This window comes from Molothrus aeneus, chromosome 2, assembly GCF_037042795.1.
Source record: "Molothrus aeneus isolate 106 chromosome 2, BPBGC_Maene_1.0, whole genome shotgun sequence".
In the NCBI taxonomy this organism is placed as follows: Eukaryota; Metazoa; Chordata; class Aves; order Passeriformes; family Icteridae; genus Molothrus; species Molothrus aeneus.
In genome coordinates, this window is record NC_089647.1 from 53,288,213 (window position 1) to 53,304,020 (window position 15,808).

The 15,808-nt window shown below is 42.0% G+C and overlaps 1 protein-coding gene across 1 annotated transcript; it reads left to right on the forward strand.

The window, feature by feature from the left end:
• Positions 1-75: 75 nt before the first annotated feature.
• Positions 76-10,083, forward strand: SPRYD7 (SPRY domain containing 7). The gene is made up of 5 exons (XM_066544965.1): positions 76-210; positions 1,433-1,549; positions 4,475-4,641; positions 6,283-6,385; positions 8,850-10,083. Exons 1-5 carry the CDS (start codon positions 105-107, stop codon positions 8,945-8,947), a joined length of 591 nt encoding a protein of 196 aa, XP_066401062.1. The 5' UTR covers positions 76-104; the 3' UTR covers positions 8,948-10,083.
• Positions 10,084-15,808: the final 5,725 nt, after the last annotated feature.

The following is a 15,808-nucleotide window of genomic DNA, read 5'->3' on the forward strand; positions in this document are numbered from 1 at the left end:
GCGCTCAGCGCGGCGCTCCCCGCCCGCCATGTCGCGGCGGGGCGGAGGGGGGGCCGTGTGGCGGCGGCCGTTGCGCCTGCGCGGTGCGGGGGGTGCGGCCGGCCATGGCCGCCTCCGTGTTCTGCTGCTTCTCCTGGTGCCGGGATGGCGGCGCCGGCCACATCCCGCTCAAGGAGATGCCGGCCGTGCACCTGGACACGCAGCGCATGGGTGAGCGGGGCAGGGGCGCTGCCGCCGGCGGGCGGCTCCCTGGCGGGCAGGGCCGCAGCTCCGGGGCGCGGCACGGGGGGTAACCGCTGGGAAAGTCGCCTTGGGGCTACTTCTTTAGCAGGAATTGGCAGGTTTTTAAACCAAGGAAGCTTGGTTTGGAAGTGCTTTAAAGCAGTTTGTGTTTAACTGAAGTTGGTGGGTGCAGTGAGTGTGTGAGGAGGCCGAGGGCGGCAGGCTGCTTGGCGGGGGCTGCCGTGGGCAGGGTGGGCACGGGTAGTTCAGAGCCGACGGGCTGAGCTCGCAGAACCGCGGAATCTGTGAGGTTGGAAAAGAGTTCTGAGGTCAAAGAGTCCAACGTGTGCCCCAACGCCACCACGTCAGCCGGACCAGGGCACTTAATGCCACATCCAGCCTTTCCTTAAACATCTCCGGGGACGGCGACTCCACCTCCAGTTACGGCAGTGGAGATGGAGAAGGAGCCGGGCCGTGCAGAGGCTTATCCTGCTGCTCTTTTGAGGATTACCCTTAGCATGAGCTGTCCACAGAACCGTGCCCGGGCTTTTTTGAGGACAGAGGGGATCTGGGCCAGCACCAGCAGAGCTGGGAGAGAGCTGGGGAGGAATAGGTACGGTCCAGTGCTCGGACACAATTGTTAGCCACAGCCTCCCATGTGCTTGGCCATGAAGTGGTCCAATGGAGAAGGAAAGCTTAGCAGAGAACGTTTTCCTCTCTGTATTGGCAGGCACGTTTCTAATATTTCAGAGACTAACTAAACACCTTGCAATTCCATCATCAATCATTTCTACCCGATATGCTTTTCCTTCTTGTTGCAGAATGCTTTTTGTCGGATGTTAGACAACAGAGTACAGGGCTTTGGTCTCACAGTGAACCCTTTCTGACTAAATTGTAAGTTATGCTTCTGATGTGGCTAAAGCAAAGGTGGTAATCAGCATGGTGCCATAAAGCCCGAGAGGTGAAAATTAGATCAGTTTATAGATTTTAAATAAATAAACCCTAGTGGAAAGATGAACTAGCCTGTAAACAACCTTCCTTCTCTTGCTTCAAAGCACGGCCCATCATCATATTTCTCACAGACTAATAAAGCTTTTACTTGGGGCAGAAGTAACAAAACCTGGTCTCAATATTTAGAGCTTTTGAGGGCTGCTTTCAGGTTTCTAAAAATGTTTTGAAGTTCTGTGGGTTTCTTTTTTTCTACTTGCAGGAACAGATGTCGTCATTGTTAAAAATGGCAGAAGAATATGTGGCACGGGAGGATGCTTAGCCAATGCACCTTTGCATCAGAACAAGAGTTATTTCGAGTTTAAAATCCAGTCCACAGGTTAGTCAGCAAAAAATACACAACTTTAAACTTGGGAGGTATGTTACATTGCCTGCTGGTGGCAGTATCTCAAAGGCTCAGCACATGCATCTTTCTAATTGCATCCTTGAACTTGTGAACGTTAGAGAGATTTATAAGTTACTGTGTGAAAGGAAATTTCTTTTTTTCTTTTTTAATTCTGACTCTAAAATATTAAAAATAATAGTAAGTGTATTACTAAAGGAGTGCAGATACTAAGCCCCCACATTGTTCTGTATGCTGTTATAGGCATGTTTTTCAGGTGGCATATTTTAGAAATTATTTTTCCTCAATAAATGCTTATGTATTTATGTATTATGTAGCTATGGAGTACTTTTTAAGGAGTGCAGTTTATCCAGTGATATTTGTATCTATTTGTCTACCCTCATTTGCACTTGGCAGGCACTGTTCATCCAAGCAAGGGTAACACTCCTTGTGCTACCCTTTGCTCTTCAGATCAAGTGTGTAGCACTTACTCTGACACTGCCTTATCCAGAGGAACCTTTCAGCACCTTGTTCCTTTATTTGCTCCTACAAATACGGTCAGCTTCACTACTACAGAGAGCACTCCAGGCTTACCTGTATTCTGGCATGAAAAGTCAGCCTGTGTTTTTAAAAGCTGCTAGCAGACACTCTGAAAATGAAACTGTGCTTTCCCAAAGTGTGTGTGGGGAGGGAAGAAGAGGGGAAGTGTTAGTCCTGAGGCAGGCCTTATGTACCAGCTGGAGCTTGATGCTGAAACGTTTTGGATAAGAATTGTTTGCCTTCAGGTGGGTCAGAGTGCAGGCAGCATGTACACAGATCTGCCCACAACACCTTGCAGTCCAGCTAGCTGGTTAGTTTTGAGCTACATGTAAGCCGATATCCAATTTAACTTGGCAATTTTATTATCCTTTTTTTGGGAAGAATCCGTTGCAGGTGGTGTTCATCTATGGTCATTATTCAGACAGATAGTCTATCCGTGTTCTTAACACTTGAGAAACATGGGAGATAAACTCTCCTGGTTCCTGTGAGCCTTTTTTCCTCTATTCCTGTGCCCCAAGGCAGGAAAACTGTGGAAGACTTAAAGTAAATCTTAGATTTCCAGAAGTATCCCTGCACAGTTAATTAGAGGTTACCTATGGGGTCACCGTGACTATTGTAAAGTTTTTTGAAGTCGAATCACACTCTTACCTTTTCATTCTTGCTGTTAGAATAAATTATTCTACAGTTTCATCTTTTGAAAATAAGTTTCTTACATATTTGCCTCATTTTAGTCTTCTCTAGACTAAAAAGTCCCAGTCTGTTGGGGTTTTTTTTCATTATCTCCTTATAGATAAAATTTTTACACTTTTGATTGGTTTTGTTGTTTCTTCTACAATATCTTTAGTCAGCCTAATTTATCTTGAGGTACAGTGCTTAAAATGGATGTTCTGCTTCAGCTGCAGCAGCAGTAGGATTGCCTCATCTGTTTTATACATGCCACACATCCAGAAGTTTTCCACATCAGTAGAGCACACTCACACTCAGCAAGTGGTCTGTGAACTGGTTACCAAGCCACTACTGTATTTGTGCCACTTACTGTTCCTACTTACCTGCTCTTCTTCATATTTAAATAAAAATAGATGCACTTTCTTTATTTCTAACTAGTTAGTCAGGATCACTTTAAACCTCTCAAAAGCTTGCAGTCCTGTCAGGCTGGGATTGGCAGCATGTTTAATCAACACATTGTCATGTTATGCAAGTAATTGATGGTAATACAGAACAGTATCTGACCTTGTGCATTCAATGCAAAACCTCAAACCCCACTTGAGTCATCTTTTTTGATTTGACGGGGTGCTACTGATGAGTAATCCTGGAATAGTTTTCTAACCACTGTGCCTTCATATTGCTGTAACTGTCTAGATCATGTTTTCATCATTTGACTATTTCAGTGTTGTATGAGTTTCAAAATTATTACCAAATCTAGGTCTGTAATAGTAACACTTTCTTTTTTTCCATAAGACTAGTCTAACTAGCTGAAAAAGGAAAATTTGTTGTTTACAGATCCATGCTAGATGGATTTAATTTTTTTATCCACCTACAGCCTCAGAGTTTGTATTCAATATTTTTCTGGGGATGAAAGTTCAACTGAGTGGTTACAATTCTCTTTCTCAGAGATCCTTCTTTTTCAAGATAGATGCTGTTTGTCTTCAGTCTCCTGTGGCTACTTGTGCTGGGTCTGGTCAGGATGGGGTTAATTATCTTCATAGCAGCTCCTGTGGTTGTCTGTTTTAGATTTGTGACCAAAGCTATACTGATAACAAAACAATACTGATAACACACCAATACTTTAGCAATTGCTGAGCAGGGCTTGCACAGCATCAAAACCTTGTCTGTTTCTCACTCTGCCCCTCCAGTGAATATGATTAGGGGTGCATAAGAGCTTGTGAGGGGACAGAACTGGGTGGATGACCCAAAATAGCCAACAAGATATTCCATACCACATAGCACCTGTCTTGTTCAGGAATAAATGGGAGAGGAGGGGATTTAGGGAGATTAGCCATCTTTTACTTGGGAATTGGCTGGGTATCAGTCTGTCCCTGGGAGGTGGTGAGTGATTGCCATTGCATCACATTTGTCTTGTTGTCTCTTTCACTTCTGCTTTACTTACTAAACAATTTTTATCTTTAGCCACAAGCTTTCTTGGTTTTACTCTTCCTTTTCTCTTTGAGGGCCTGAGTGGGCTGGGGGAAGAGAATGACTGGCTGGATGGTGCTTAGCTGCCAGAGCTAACCCACAATAGTTCTGGTATTTCCAGGAGATATTTACTGGTAGTACCATCATGGCATTAGTTAAAAAACAAATTCTTTATGCTGTCCTGCTTCAGTCAATCTTCAAAATAACATGTTTTTTTTTTTTTCTTACTGTGTTAATATCACATTTTAGGGATTTGGGGTATAGGAGTTGCAACCCAGAAAGCAAACTTGAATCAAATTCCACTTGGTCGAGATGTCCACAGCCTGGTGATAAGAAATGATGGAGCTCTCTACTATAACAATGAGGAGAAAAATAGGCTACCAGCAAACAGCCTTCCTCAGGAGGGCGATGTGGTGGTGAGTTTCTTAAGGCTTTCTTACTTCCTCACCTAAATGCCTCTTATTTACAGCTCTGTTTTAAGTCAAATTGTTCAGTTTGCATCTCCCAGTTTGGAAAGTGCTGGAATATAAATTCCTGTTATCTTTGAATGAATCAGCAGCCTGGACATGGATGGACTTCATTCTTGGTATTGATAGGTTCCTCATGAGGGATGGACTTGACCAGAGTTTGAGAAATAGTTTCTGGTGCTCTATTTCAGTATCCACCTGACTGATAATTCCCATCACGAGGATCTTATGTTGTTTGAGATGGGATCTGCCTGAACAAATAATGTGCTGGAATGCATTACATGTCTGTGCACCATGCCCAGCTGAACTCAAGAACCCTTAGCTAACTGGTTAATGATTAGAAGGACAAAGCAGGGCAGAGATGGGTCCTGGGTGATAAATTAATTGTATTTTTAGCCAAACTTTTGTAGTTTGTGGGAGATATAGAGTGCGGAGGGGGGTAATGTTCACAGGAAAAATGATTGAGGAAAAATTTTAATTTTTTGTACCTTACTATTTCAGGTTTCTCAAAACATCCTTAAGTGACTTTGTTCAAAGTGTTGGTTTTTTAGTACTGTCATTTTCTCCATGTCCTCTTAGGTATTTTCAAAAATATATGAATATTTTCAAAAATATATGAGAGCAATGCAATGAAATTGAGACCATTTATCCCCCCTACTTTTTCACACTGGGTAACTTGCCTCTCTATAGCCATGGTTAGAAATGCCATCTTTAGAAGCTGCAAACAGCTAGGAGTGATATCTCCACCCTTAAGCCTCAGATACAATACTGTTCTTTTAATCCCCTTCTGAAATTGTTTTTTGAAGGGTTGCAAATTGTTTCAGGCTTTAGTGAACTAGTGTGATCTGAACAGCTTCAGCTAATCACAAAAAACATAACTGATGTGTTACTGCTAACTTCCTCATTTCCATAAGTATCAAGTTATTTTGTTCTGTCATGAAAACAAACTTTTGAAGTCCTGCATGAGCACACAAATTGTCACTCTCAGACAATACCAAAGCAGTGAGGAAAGTCCTTTAGCTGACAGATAAGTAAGTTACTATTTTGTTAGTGTTTGCTTTCTGCCCTGTGGTCAGCATATTTATAGTGTTGTGTGTGAAACCACAGTCTGTTGCTGCCAGCAGAGTAAATGAACTGAGAGAGGTTTCCATATGGAGGTATGGAAGCATGAACTTGGTTCCTAGCATCATTATTTATTAAAGTTATTTCAGTGAGAAGATACAAACAAGAAGATTGCAATACTCCTTCTCATACTCAAAATCATTGAATATCTTGTGTTTCTTTAACGTGGTGAAGTTTGGAAATTTGTTCTGTTAACTCAGTAAGATGTGGAGTGTATTGTGCAGTACTGTGCTGCATCCCAGTTGGAATGGGCATTAAGGAATCCTGAGTATTTGAAAATAAAGATGTTATTACTGGTCATTTATTAACTTCTAGTCCTTGGCAGGAATATGTCAAGTGAGATTTTCTAGGATACTGTGGTTTGCATAATGGTGTTAAAATCTGCCTATGGCTAAGAAAGCTAAGTAGCAGTATTATGTGTATAAACTTGTTGATGCTTTTTTTTTGTTAATTTTCTGTACTTTGTAGGGCATTACATATGACCATGTAGAATTAAATGTATATTTAAATGGCAAGAACATGCATTGCCCAGCTTCAGGAATCAGGGGGACTGTCTATCCAGTGGTCTATGGTAAGTCAGAGATTTTCAAACTGTTTCACATTATGGAAAATATTTTCATTCCAGTTCTGTTTTGTGAGCTGTGTATTCTTCTGACTTAAATGTAACACGCATCGATCATCTATTCTTGGCAACTACAACAATTAATTACATGAAAATTTAAACCTAGGAAATGACAAAAGAATATTTTTGACTCATTTTTAGTGCTGCTTAATAGGAAAAAGAGCACTGCTTACTGACTGCTTATAGTCCACATCCAGCAAGCTGGGGAGTTGCTGCACTCAGTCTAAAAGTTGCCAGGTAAAAAAAATGAAGCAGATGGCAGACTTGTGGGTTAATCTGATTTATCTGTGAGGCTTGATATTTATGCCTTTTAATTTCCCATACTTCATAAATGCCACCAGTGTTCCATAGCAATAGAATTGTTGTTTGTGTTTTCTTGAACTTCCTGTGCAGTTTCTGCTCTTTGCTGCTTGTCCTATTGCTCTGCACCACCAAACAGTACCTGGATCCACCCTTTTGGCACCCTCCCTTCAGATACTCGTAGATATTGGTGAGGTCCCTTCTCAGTCATCTCCTATTGAGACTGAGCAGACCCAGCTCCCTCAGCCTTTTCTCATAGGAGAGGTGCTCCAGTCCCTTCATCATCTTCATCACCATCCTCTGGACCTGCTCCAGGAGCTCCATCTTCAGTTTATCTGAGCCTCATTTAAATAGTAGCCAAAATAATTTTGGTTGTAAGGATAACCCTTAGCTGCATGATAGGGATAATTTTTAATTCATGGTGGGTTCCTAACGAGCTGTTGGCATGTTCCCATTTATATCTTGATACATTTTGATTGATACGGAATTTTATGAACAGGAAGAAAACACACCAGTTGATTGTAGAGTCTTAGAAGTCTATGAATGTAGCTGGTGAATCACTTGCTTCCAAGCCCTGAGGGTGGAATGGTTTTACGTGGTCAGGCTGTGATGTGTCCTTCAGCCACGTGATGGCGCCGCTAAAATGCTGTGGCGGCGCCTCCTCGTGCAAAACCTTCTTCAGCAGCAGCAGCAGAGTTACTGTGTGGCTGCATCCTCCTGTCTTCTGGTAGGGGTCTTACACAGCATGAACAATGAAGGTTGCTTTCAGAAAATACTCGGTGGCATGTTAGCCTACTGTTAATCTTTTTTCTCTGACTCAAGAAGTTCCATGCCTGGAGAATGCAGTGACCTTTTATTGCCGGGCTCTTTGGGTCTTCTTCCACAAGTGGGCATAATTTCATTATAATTATCATGTCTCCTACATGTAGCTATAACTTGAAGCCTGCAGGTTGTTTTTGTACTCTACTTACTTGGTATAAACTTCTAGTCCTTAATTTAATGTGAACTTCTAATCCTGTGGAAGGATTTGGCTATACAGAAGAGAGTTTCTCAAACATTTACTCTATTCAGACTAGAACTACAGATATCTTTTTAAGAGGAAAGTGATAGATCAGGCAAACACAGTGTCAAGCTTGAGAAGATAAAACAAAAAAATGGACTTAAAGGTTATTCCCTACAGCAGCTGTACCTCAGGCAGCAAGACATAGACATAAACACTGTGTAAGTACTAGAGAACTGTACAAACACACTGATAGGAGTTTTCACAAAGCCTAGGGTGGAAGAATTCCAGCCTTGTCTCTGAGATAGTTAAGTTCCAAAATATGGAGATGAACCTTTTCTTGTTTGAACTAATGTTGATGTTCTGCCAGGTTCATCTCAGAAGTTTTCTTTGAAACAGACCTTGCTTTTCTGACTAGGTGGGTGTTTCAGTTTGCTAGTGAAGTACACAAAAGTGTTGCTCTGAAAATACTCATCAGCTTCTTTTTTATATTCTACATTGAAAGTACTGTTGTAGGTGGGTAGATTATGCAGGGGGTCAAAACCAGGGAGAAGTTCTGTAAAAAAAACACATTAACTTCCAATTTCAAGAAGCAGTCAAAGAAGCTCTCTTTGGATCATATGCTAAAACTGATGGTTTGATACCACTGCTGCAGACATGTGAAACCTTGTGGACCTCCAGAAAGCCACTATAGACAGGTGAAACTCCAACAGAATTAGGAACAGAAAAATATGCACATGAAGAGGTGACATCTCTGCAAGGTTTATCTGGTAGCAGCCTTAGTCTGTAGATTTCTGGAGAAATGGAGTGGAAAATTTGGAATCAATAGCCTGAAGCTCTGCTAACACTCCTAGTGAAATTAGACATTCTCATTGATTTCATTGAGGAACCATTACTGAGTAAACAGCAGAAAAGAGAGATGGTTTCCTCTCCTGGCTTAAGGCCTTACCAAATTCATTGAAGAGATTTATTTTAATTGTGTATATGTAATTGGTGTATTGAAGAAATTCTTTGTGGTTTGAGCACAGTCTGCAGTTTATTAAGATGGTATAAAAGAGGATCAAACTGTTAGTGTTCCTTCTCTAATTCCTTCTTTTTGGTTCTCCTTTGCAGTTGATGACAGTGCCATTCTGGATTGTCAGTTCAGTGAATTTTATCATACACCTCCACCTGGGTTCGAAAAGATCCTCTTTGAGCAACAAATCTTCTGAATGTCTTCATACTGAGAATTTGCACCCTGCACTGTTACAAAAGCTTTGTCATCTTGAAGCCTCACTTTACTTTTAGGAAACATATCTGTATTTTTAGTAAGTATTTGTGACTGTTGTCTGCAGAATAAATATGTTAACTGCAAGACCAGGTAAATGTGTTGCTGTCCAAATAAGAGTTTTCTGGCATTGTTTTGTGGTTAAAAATGAGCGTTTTGAGGCAGTGTTTTTCTCTGATTTGTACTTGATGCATAAGGAGACTAGGGATATTGCTGTTTTCAGTAGTATATTCAGTATTTTGGATAAACTGGAGCTCTGTAAGGCAAATAGTTCTTAGACATATGATAGCTATGGAGATGGATAGTTGTCATGATTTTTTTCCCCCAGCCGTTTTCTCACAGAAATGATGTAATTTCTTTAAAGGATGCACTGTGTTTGTAGTCTGTGATTTGGAATTGTAGTGTCCTCCCAGTTGTGCACAATGACTAACAATACAATGGCATAACTAGCAGCTAGATACTTGCTAGATACTTGTTTTTTGGCAAGGTGTAGGTTAATCCATTCCCACAATCTTAGAGCAGCAAATACAACTTATCTGTTTCTTTTAGCTTTTAATTTGTTTTTATTGTGACTAAAAAAAAAAAATAGAATATTTTCTAGTAATACTTTTTTGTTGAACCTTAAAAAGTAAACCTGAACACTACCTGTATGTTTGAGGACCACCATGCTCTGGTAAGAGAGTAAGTACAGGTCACTCAGCTTGGGTAAGCAAAGACCCAGGTGAAGGATATGAGATGTTATGGTGAAGCCTTGCATCTAAACTGTAAATTAGATTATTCTCTTATGGAATAGCATATTTAATTTCTTCATGAATCATTTATAAACGGCTAAGACATTGTTCTAAAATGTAATGCCCTTGAATATACATTGTGAGATGCTATTTTTCCCCCCTTGTCATATTTAATATACTTCCTAGAAGAATTTTTATTGTAAAAAAAATCTTCATACTGAATGTTTGTGTTTTGGTTTTGGCTTTTCCTGGGTTAATGTGTTTGCATAAATGATTTTATTTAAATATTTTTAGAAATTAACCTTATTATGAAATTTTCAAATACAAACAGCTTTCTCAAGGTCTTTCACCTTAGAATTTACTATATTTGTCTTAACTCTGTGGCCCATGCTTTCCTTCCTTTTAGCCTTGCTGTCACGTGACAGTATCAGGTAGGACTTTTCAACCTTGTCAGCATTATGGTGTAAACCTCAGGAAATTAGAGTGCAATTTTATCATTCCCCTTTGAAGTCTCCTCAAATCAGAGTAGGATAATGAGAAATAAAGTCTAAATCCTAAAACACCTTCCCCCCACCCCTCCCTTCTTTCTGGGCTTAAATTTTTTTCCCAATTTGCTCTACCTCCGGCAGCACAGAGGGACAAGGAATGAGGGCTGTGGTCAGTTCATCACATGTTGTCTCTGCTGCACCTTTTTCCTTAGGGGAAGGACTCCTCACATTCTTTCCCTGCTCCAGTGTGGTTCCTTCCCTTGGGAGACAGTTCTCCAGAACTTCTCCACTGTGAGTCCTTTCCATAGGATGCAGTTCTTCATGGGCTGCTCCAGCATGGATCCTTTACACTGGGTGCAGTCCTTCAGGAACAGACAGCTCCAGCGTGGGTCCCCCTGGGACCTGTTCTGGGTCACAGCCTCCTTGGGGTATCCATGTGCTCTGGATGGGGTCCTTCACAGCCTGCAGAGTGATCTCTGCTCCCCCATGGATCCCCACAGGCTGCAGTGGCACAGCTGCCTCACCATGGGCTGCACCAGGGACTGCAGGAGAATCTCTGCTCCAGTGCTAGGAGGACCTCCTGCCCCTCCACTGACCTTGGTGTCTGTGGGGCTGTTTCTCTCATGTTCTCACCCCTCTCTCTGGCTGAAATGGTGCAGTTTTCCCCTCCACCCCTTTATAATCTGTTATTCTGGGGCTCTGCCACTGTCTCTGCTGGGCTTGATCTTGGCCAGCTGTAAGTCCATCTTGGACCCAGCTGGATCTGTCAGAAATGAGGGAAGCTTCTGGCATCTTCCATGGAAGCCACTCCTGTAGCCCCCTGCTACCAGAACCTTGCCATGCCATCCCAATACAGTTTCCACACAGCCTGGCTTCAAATGTCTGATGCAGCTCACCAAGTCCCAGGTTCCAGGGATTGCCTGTGACCTCTGTCTGAGGCCAAGAAAAATGGCCCTCTGTCCTTCCAGGGGTGTGCTGTCTTGGAGAAGCTGTGCTGCCAGCTGGATGAGTTCAGGAGGCAGTGAGCAGGTTGCACACCAGAGAACATGAAAGGGAGATGGACAGGGTCGTCTCTGAGTCTGAACAGCTTGAAGAGCCTCAGACCCATCTGTAACAGGGAAGACAGCAGTGTCTGCCTTGCACTATCAAGGTAAGCAAAACCTCTGGAGAAAAGGATGGATGGAAGCTGATGACTTCTGGCACCAAGAGGAATGTTCTTGCCACACCTATGGGTTCACAGCTGCAAAACAGGTTCATTGCCTTCTTAGTTGAAGAGAAGCTAGATAAGCATGGGGGGCCTAGGTGGTGGACAATACCTTGCTGATGAGAGGAAATGGAGTGAGAAAGAGAAGGCACTAATAGGAAAAGTCAGTAATTAACTACAGATCTAGTGTTGGAAACATCATAGGATCCTAATAGGTTGTGGTGAGAGCAGACAGTGAGGTGGACTGAAAACTGGATGAATGGCCAGGCTCAGAGGGAGGTCAGTGACACAAAGTTTAGTTGGAGGCCAGTAACCAGCACTGTACTCCAGGGTCAATACTGGCTCCAATCCTCTTTAACATCCTCATTAATATTCTGGGTGATACAGAACAGTGCAGAGTGCACCTTTAGGGAGTTTGCAGCTGACACAAACTTGAAAGGATTGGCTGATATGCCAGAGGGTTGCGCTGCTATCCAGAGGGACCACAACTAGTTGGAGAAATGGGCTGATGGGAAACTTATGAAGTTCAACAAGGAGAAGTGCAAAGTCCTGCAGTTGGGAAGAAACAACCCAATCCATCTGAACAGGCTGGGGGCTATCCATCTAGGAAGCAGCTTGGCAGAAAGGAACCTGCAGGTCCTGGTGGACAAGGTGAACTGAGCCAACAATGTGCCCTTGCAGCACAGAAAGTGAATGGTATCCATGGCTGCGTTAGCCAAAATACTGCCAGCAGGTTAATGGAGGTGGTCCTTTGCCTTTACTCAGCTCTGGTGGGGCCACACTTGGACCGCTGTGTCCTGTCCTGGACTCCTTGTACAAAAGACAGAGACACATTGGAGAGAGACTGAGGCCACAAAGGTGATTAAGGGTGAAGCATTTTCCCTATGGGGCAGGGCTGAGAAAGCACAGACTGTTCAGGCTCAGGGGGAATTTGATCAGTGCATGTAAGACATATGGAAGGAGGGTGGAAGGAATGCAAAGCCAGGGTCTTTGCAGTGGATCACAGTGACAGGACTAAAGGCAATGGGCAGAAGCATATGCAGGAGGCTCCCTCTGAACATCAGGAAACTTTTTTTACTGTCAGGATTGCAGAGCACTGGCACAGCTTGGCCAGACTGGTTGTGGAGTCATCATCCTTGGAGGTATTCAAAAGCCAGCTGGACATGGTTCTGGGTAGCTGGTTCTAGGTGGCTTTGCATGAGCAGGAGGGTTGGACCAGGTGACATCTGGAAATCCCTTCCCAGCTCACCCATTCTGTTTCATTCAAATGCTTCACCTGGAGTTATATTAATTATGTTCATGGGTAAAGGAGGAAGTATTTAAAGAAACTCTAATCACTGTATCTAACTGCATCCAGCAAACAACTCTCTCTGAAGACTGCTGTGGTTAAGAATATTTAACATTAGAAGCTGCTACCTTGAGCTTAATGTAGACTTGCTTTAAAACAGAGAGGAGGCTGTCTTCATCAAAGCTGGTGTTTGAAATGGAAAACATTTTGGTAAATATAAAATACTCAAAATAGCTGCTACATTCACCAAAAATATGGAAAGAGCCTGCTTTTGTGGCTTAAATTTGCTCATTTCTCATCTTAAACAGAATGAGATGCATTTGTAATACCGCGCAATGTAACTGTATCTCTTCTGTAAAAGTAAAAAAACTTCTTGTTTTATAATCAGTGACACAGGAGAACTCTAAAAAAAAAAAGAAGTGACTAAAATCTTATTATAATCTATTCATCAAAATGGAAAGCAAGACCAATTTTCACCTGAAAATAAGTTTTGTGATGAGAGTTCTTAAAAGAAGCAAGGCTAGATTTAATTCCATTGGCCACAGAAATAGAATGTGAGTTAACCTGTGTCTCAGCCTAACATTTCAGCACCTGGCAATGAATCCAGATGTTTTCCCAGAACTGTTCCCAGTCCCAGCTTTGCCCAAAAGTTGCAATTCAGTAAAAAGTAAATTTCAGTTAAGATTTAGCAATATATTTACTATTAGCAAATTTATTTTAACAAGAATGAATCATACTTCCCAGTGAAATGGTTGAGGTATTTCCACTAATTGTTTACACCCAAAACGTTTTCTTAATCTTTGAATGTTATAATTTTGACACCCTGTCTCTTTGAGTAAAAAACTTTTTATTAACTAATGTTTCCTGAGTCCTTCTGACGTTATACTGTGGCAGCAAGATATGAAGTCTGAAAAAGACTTCATTTTCACATCCACAAATCGATAGAAGTGAAGGACACATGATACAAGTTACATATAGATCAGAGGAGTTGTAATTTTTCTAATGCTGGGACTGTCTGTGGTGCTTTGGGGGTAGATGAAATCAGGTAGTGCTATTCCAACAAGATTAAAGTCCTAATTAGGTACTAGAAGGCTAGAAACACCTGTCAAAGATTTCCTGAAAAGATGCTCTTCCACAAAAAAATCATGATCCAGTACCATGGATTCTCTGCAGAGAGAAACTTCATGCTGTGCATTGGGTCTCTTAAATGCCATTCAGCTCAATTCTAATCCCACAAAAGAAGAGAGCTTTCAGAGATGGCAGGACATGGTATTCAGGTGCAAATGTTCATGAGAATACAGACTGTCATGAATATTCAGGGTGTTTTTCCTTTCCTCAGGCTTTCTTGGGAGTGCACTGCCATTCATACAGCTGTGTGCAAAAACAGCAGAAGGAACCAGGTTCTATAGTGGGAATTTCTTTACTTCATCTGAGTTCTTAGATTATTTTTGTGTACTCACTTATCTTTCTTATCAGTTTGTGTTGATGTTGTCTTGCATACTGACAACCAATCGCGCTCATGGCTGAGATAAGGTTCCACAAAAGTCCACAAGTAAATCAGTAAAACATTGTTTCATACCTTTCTCTCTGAATCCAGGCTTTAAGGCCCAAGGATCCAGCCCCCCAAGGAACCTAAGGTGTTGAAAACCACTGTTGCTTCTGGAAATGGAATACTTCTTGCTTAGTGAGGAACTGCTTGCATAAATGTGTCTAAAACAAAGCCACTAAGGTACTTTCAGGAAGCCTGTTATGGAAGATTTGGAAAAAAATTAAGTGCCTCTTCGCTCCTCTTCGCTGTTCCTTCCCTTGCCCAGTTCTGCAATAAAATAGTTTTCAGTATAAATATCTTGGACTTCATAGAAATATAGAAGCACTTAGGTTGGAAGAGACTTCTAAGATACTCAAGCCCAACCATTAACCCAGGACTGCCAAGTCCACTACTAAACCTTGTCCCCATGTGCCACATCTACATGTTCTATCTGCAGGAATGAGGACTCCACCACTTCCCTAGGCAGTCTGTTCCAATGCCTGACAACCTTTTCAGGGAAGAAATTTTTCCTAGTATCCAATCTAAACCTCCCCTGGTACAGCTGGATGGCGTTTCCTCTTTTCCTGTCACTTGTTACATAGGAGAAGAGACTGACCCCTACATGGCTTCACCCTCCTCTCAGGCAGTTGTAGAGAGTCAAGGTCCCCCCTGAGCCTCCTTTTCTCAGCTAAACATTCCCAGCTCCCTCAGACACTGCCCAAAAGACTTGTGCTCCAGACCCTTCAACAGCTATGTTGCCCTTCTTTGGTTACACTCCAGCATTTCAATGATACAGATTTCCAGACAAAAGTGCGCAGGATTAGGGAGAGCTCTCAGGTGTACCTTTGTACCTTTGCTTTTCTTGAGTGCTTCATGTATAAGCTCTCTGTTGAGGCAAATCTTGGTGGCTTGAATGTTGAATTTTTGTCTGTTGAATACTTGTAAGAACAAAGAGGTGGAAGTACCATTTCCCATCTCACCTGGCTTGTGTAATAGCCCTTTAATATTTTCTTTATTTTAGTTTCCCCATCCAGACATTTCAGCTTTTCCTAGCTCCTTTTCTAGCTCTGTGTTGGAGCTAAAAAAGCTGACCTGATCTGGCTGCCAAGATGAGTCAGCAGAAGAGCTCTTTGTCCCTCCACATAGTCCTAATGTCTGACACTTCCTGGGAAGAGGCATGATTTCTTAGACACTGGAATTTCCTTTGCTGCATCAAGAGAGGTGGGCTGGGGATTAAATGAGATTGAAAAACCATTCTCATGGGGAGTCAACTGCTAAAATGCCAGAAATTCAGCGTGAAGTGAGTAAATAAAACTAAGATCACTATTCCTTCATTCCAGAGCATGTCAAGAAAAGAGTTTATATCTTCATGTGTATGTATTTAGGTTGCATTGTGCCTGCAATTTAATTTAACATAATATAGGGAGAGCAAAAATTGAAGCCAAGTCACTCCATGGAAAACTCTGGCATGTTAGTAGACAAGACACTTCCTAGCTTCAAACATGAAAATTTGAGTAATTTTTGTTGGATGTGCTCATTATATTGGCAAGCAGTACATGTTAAAAT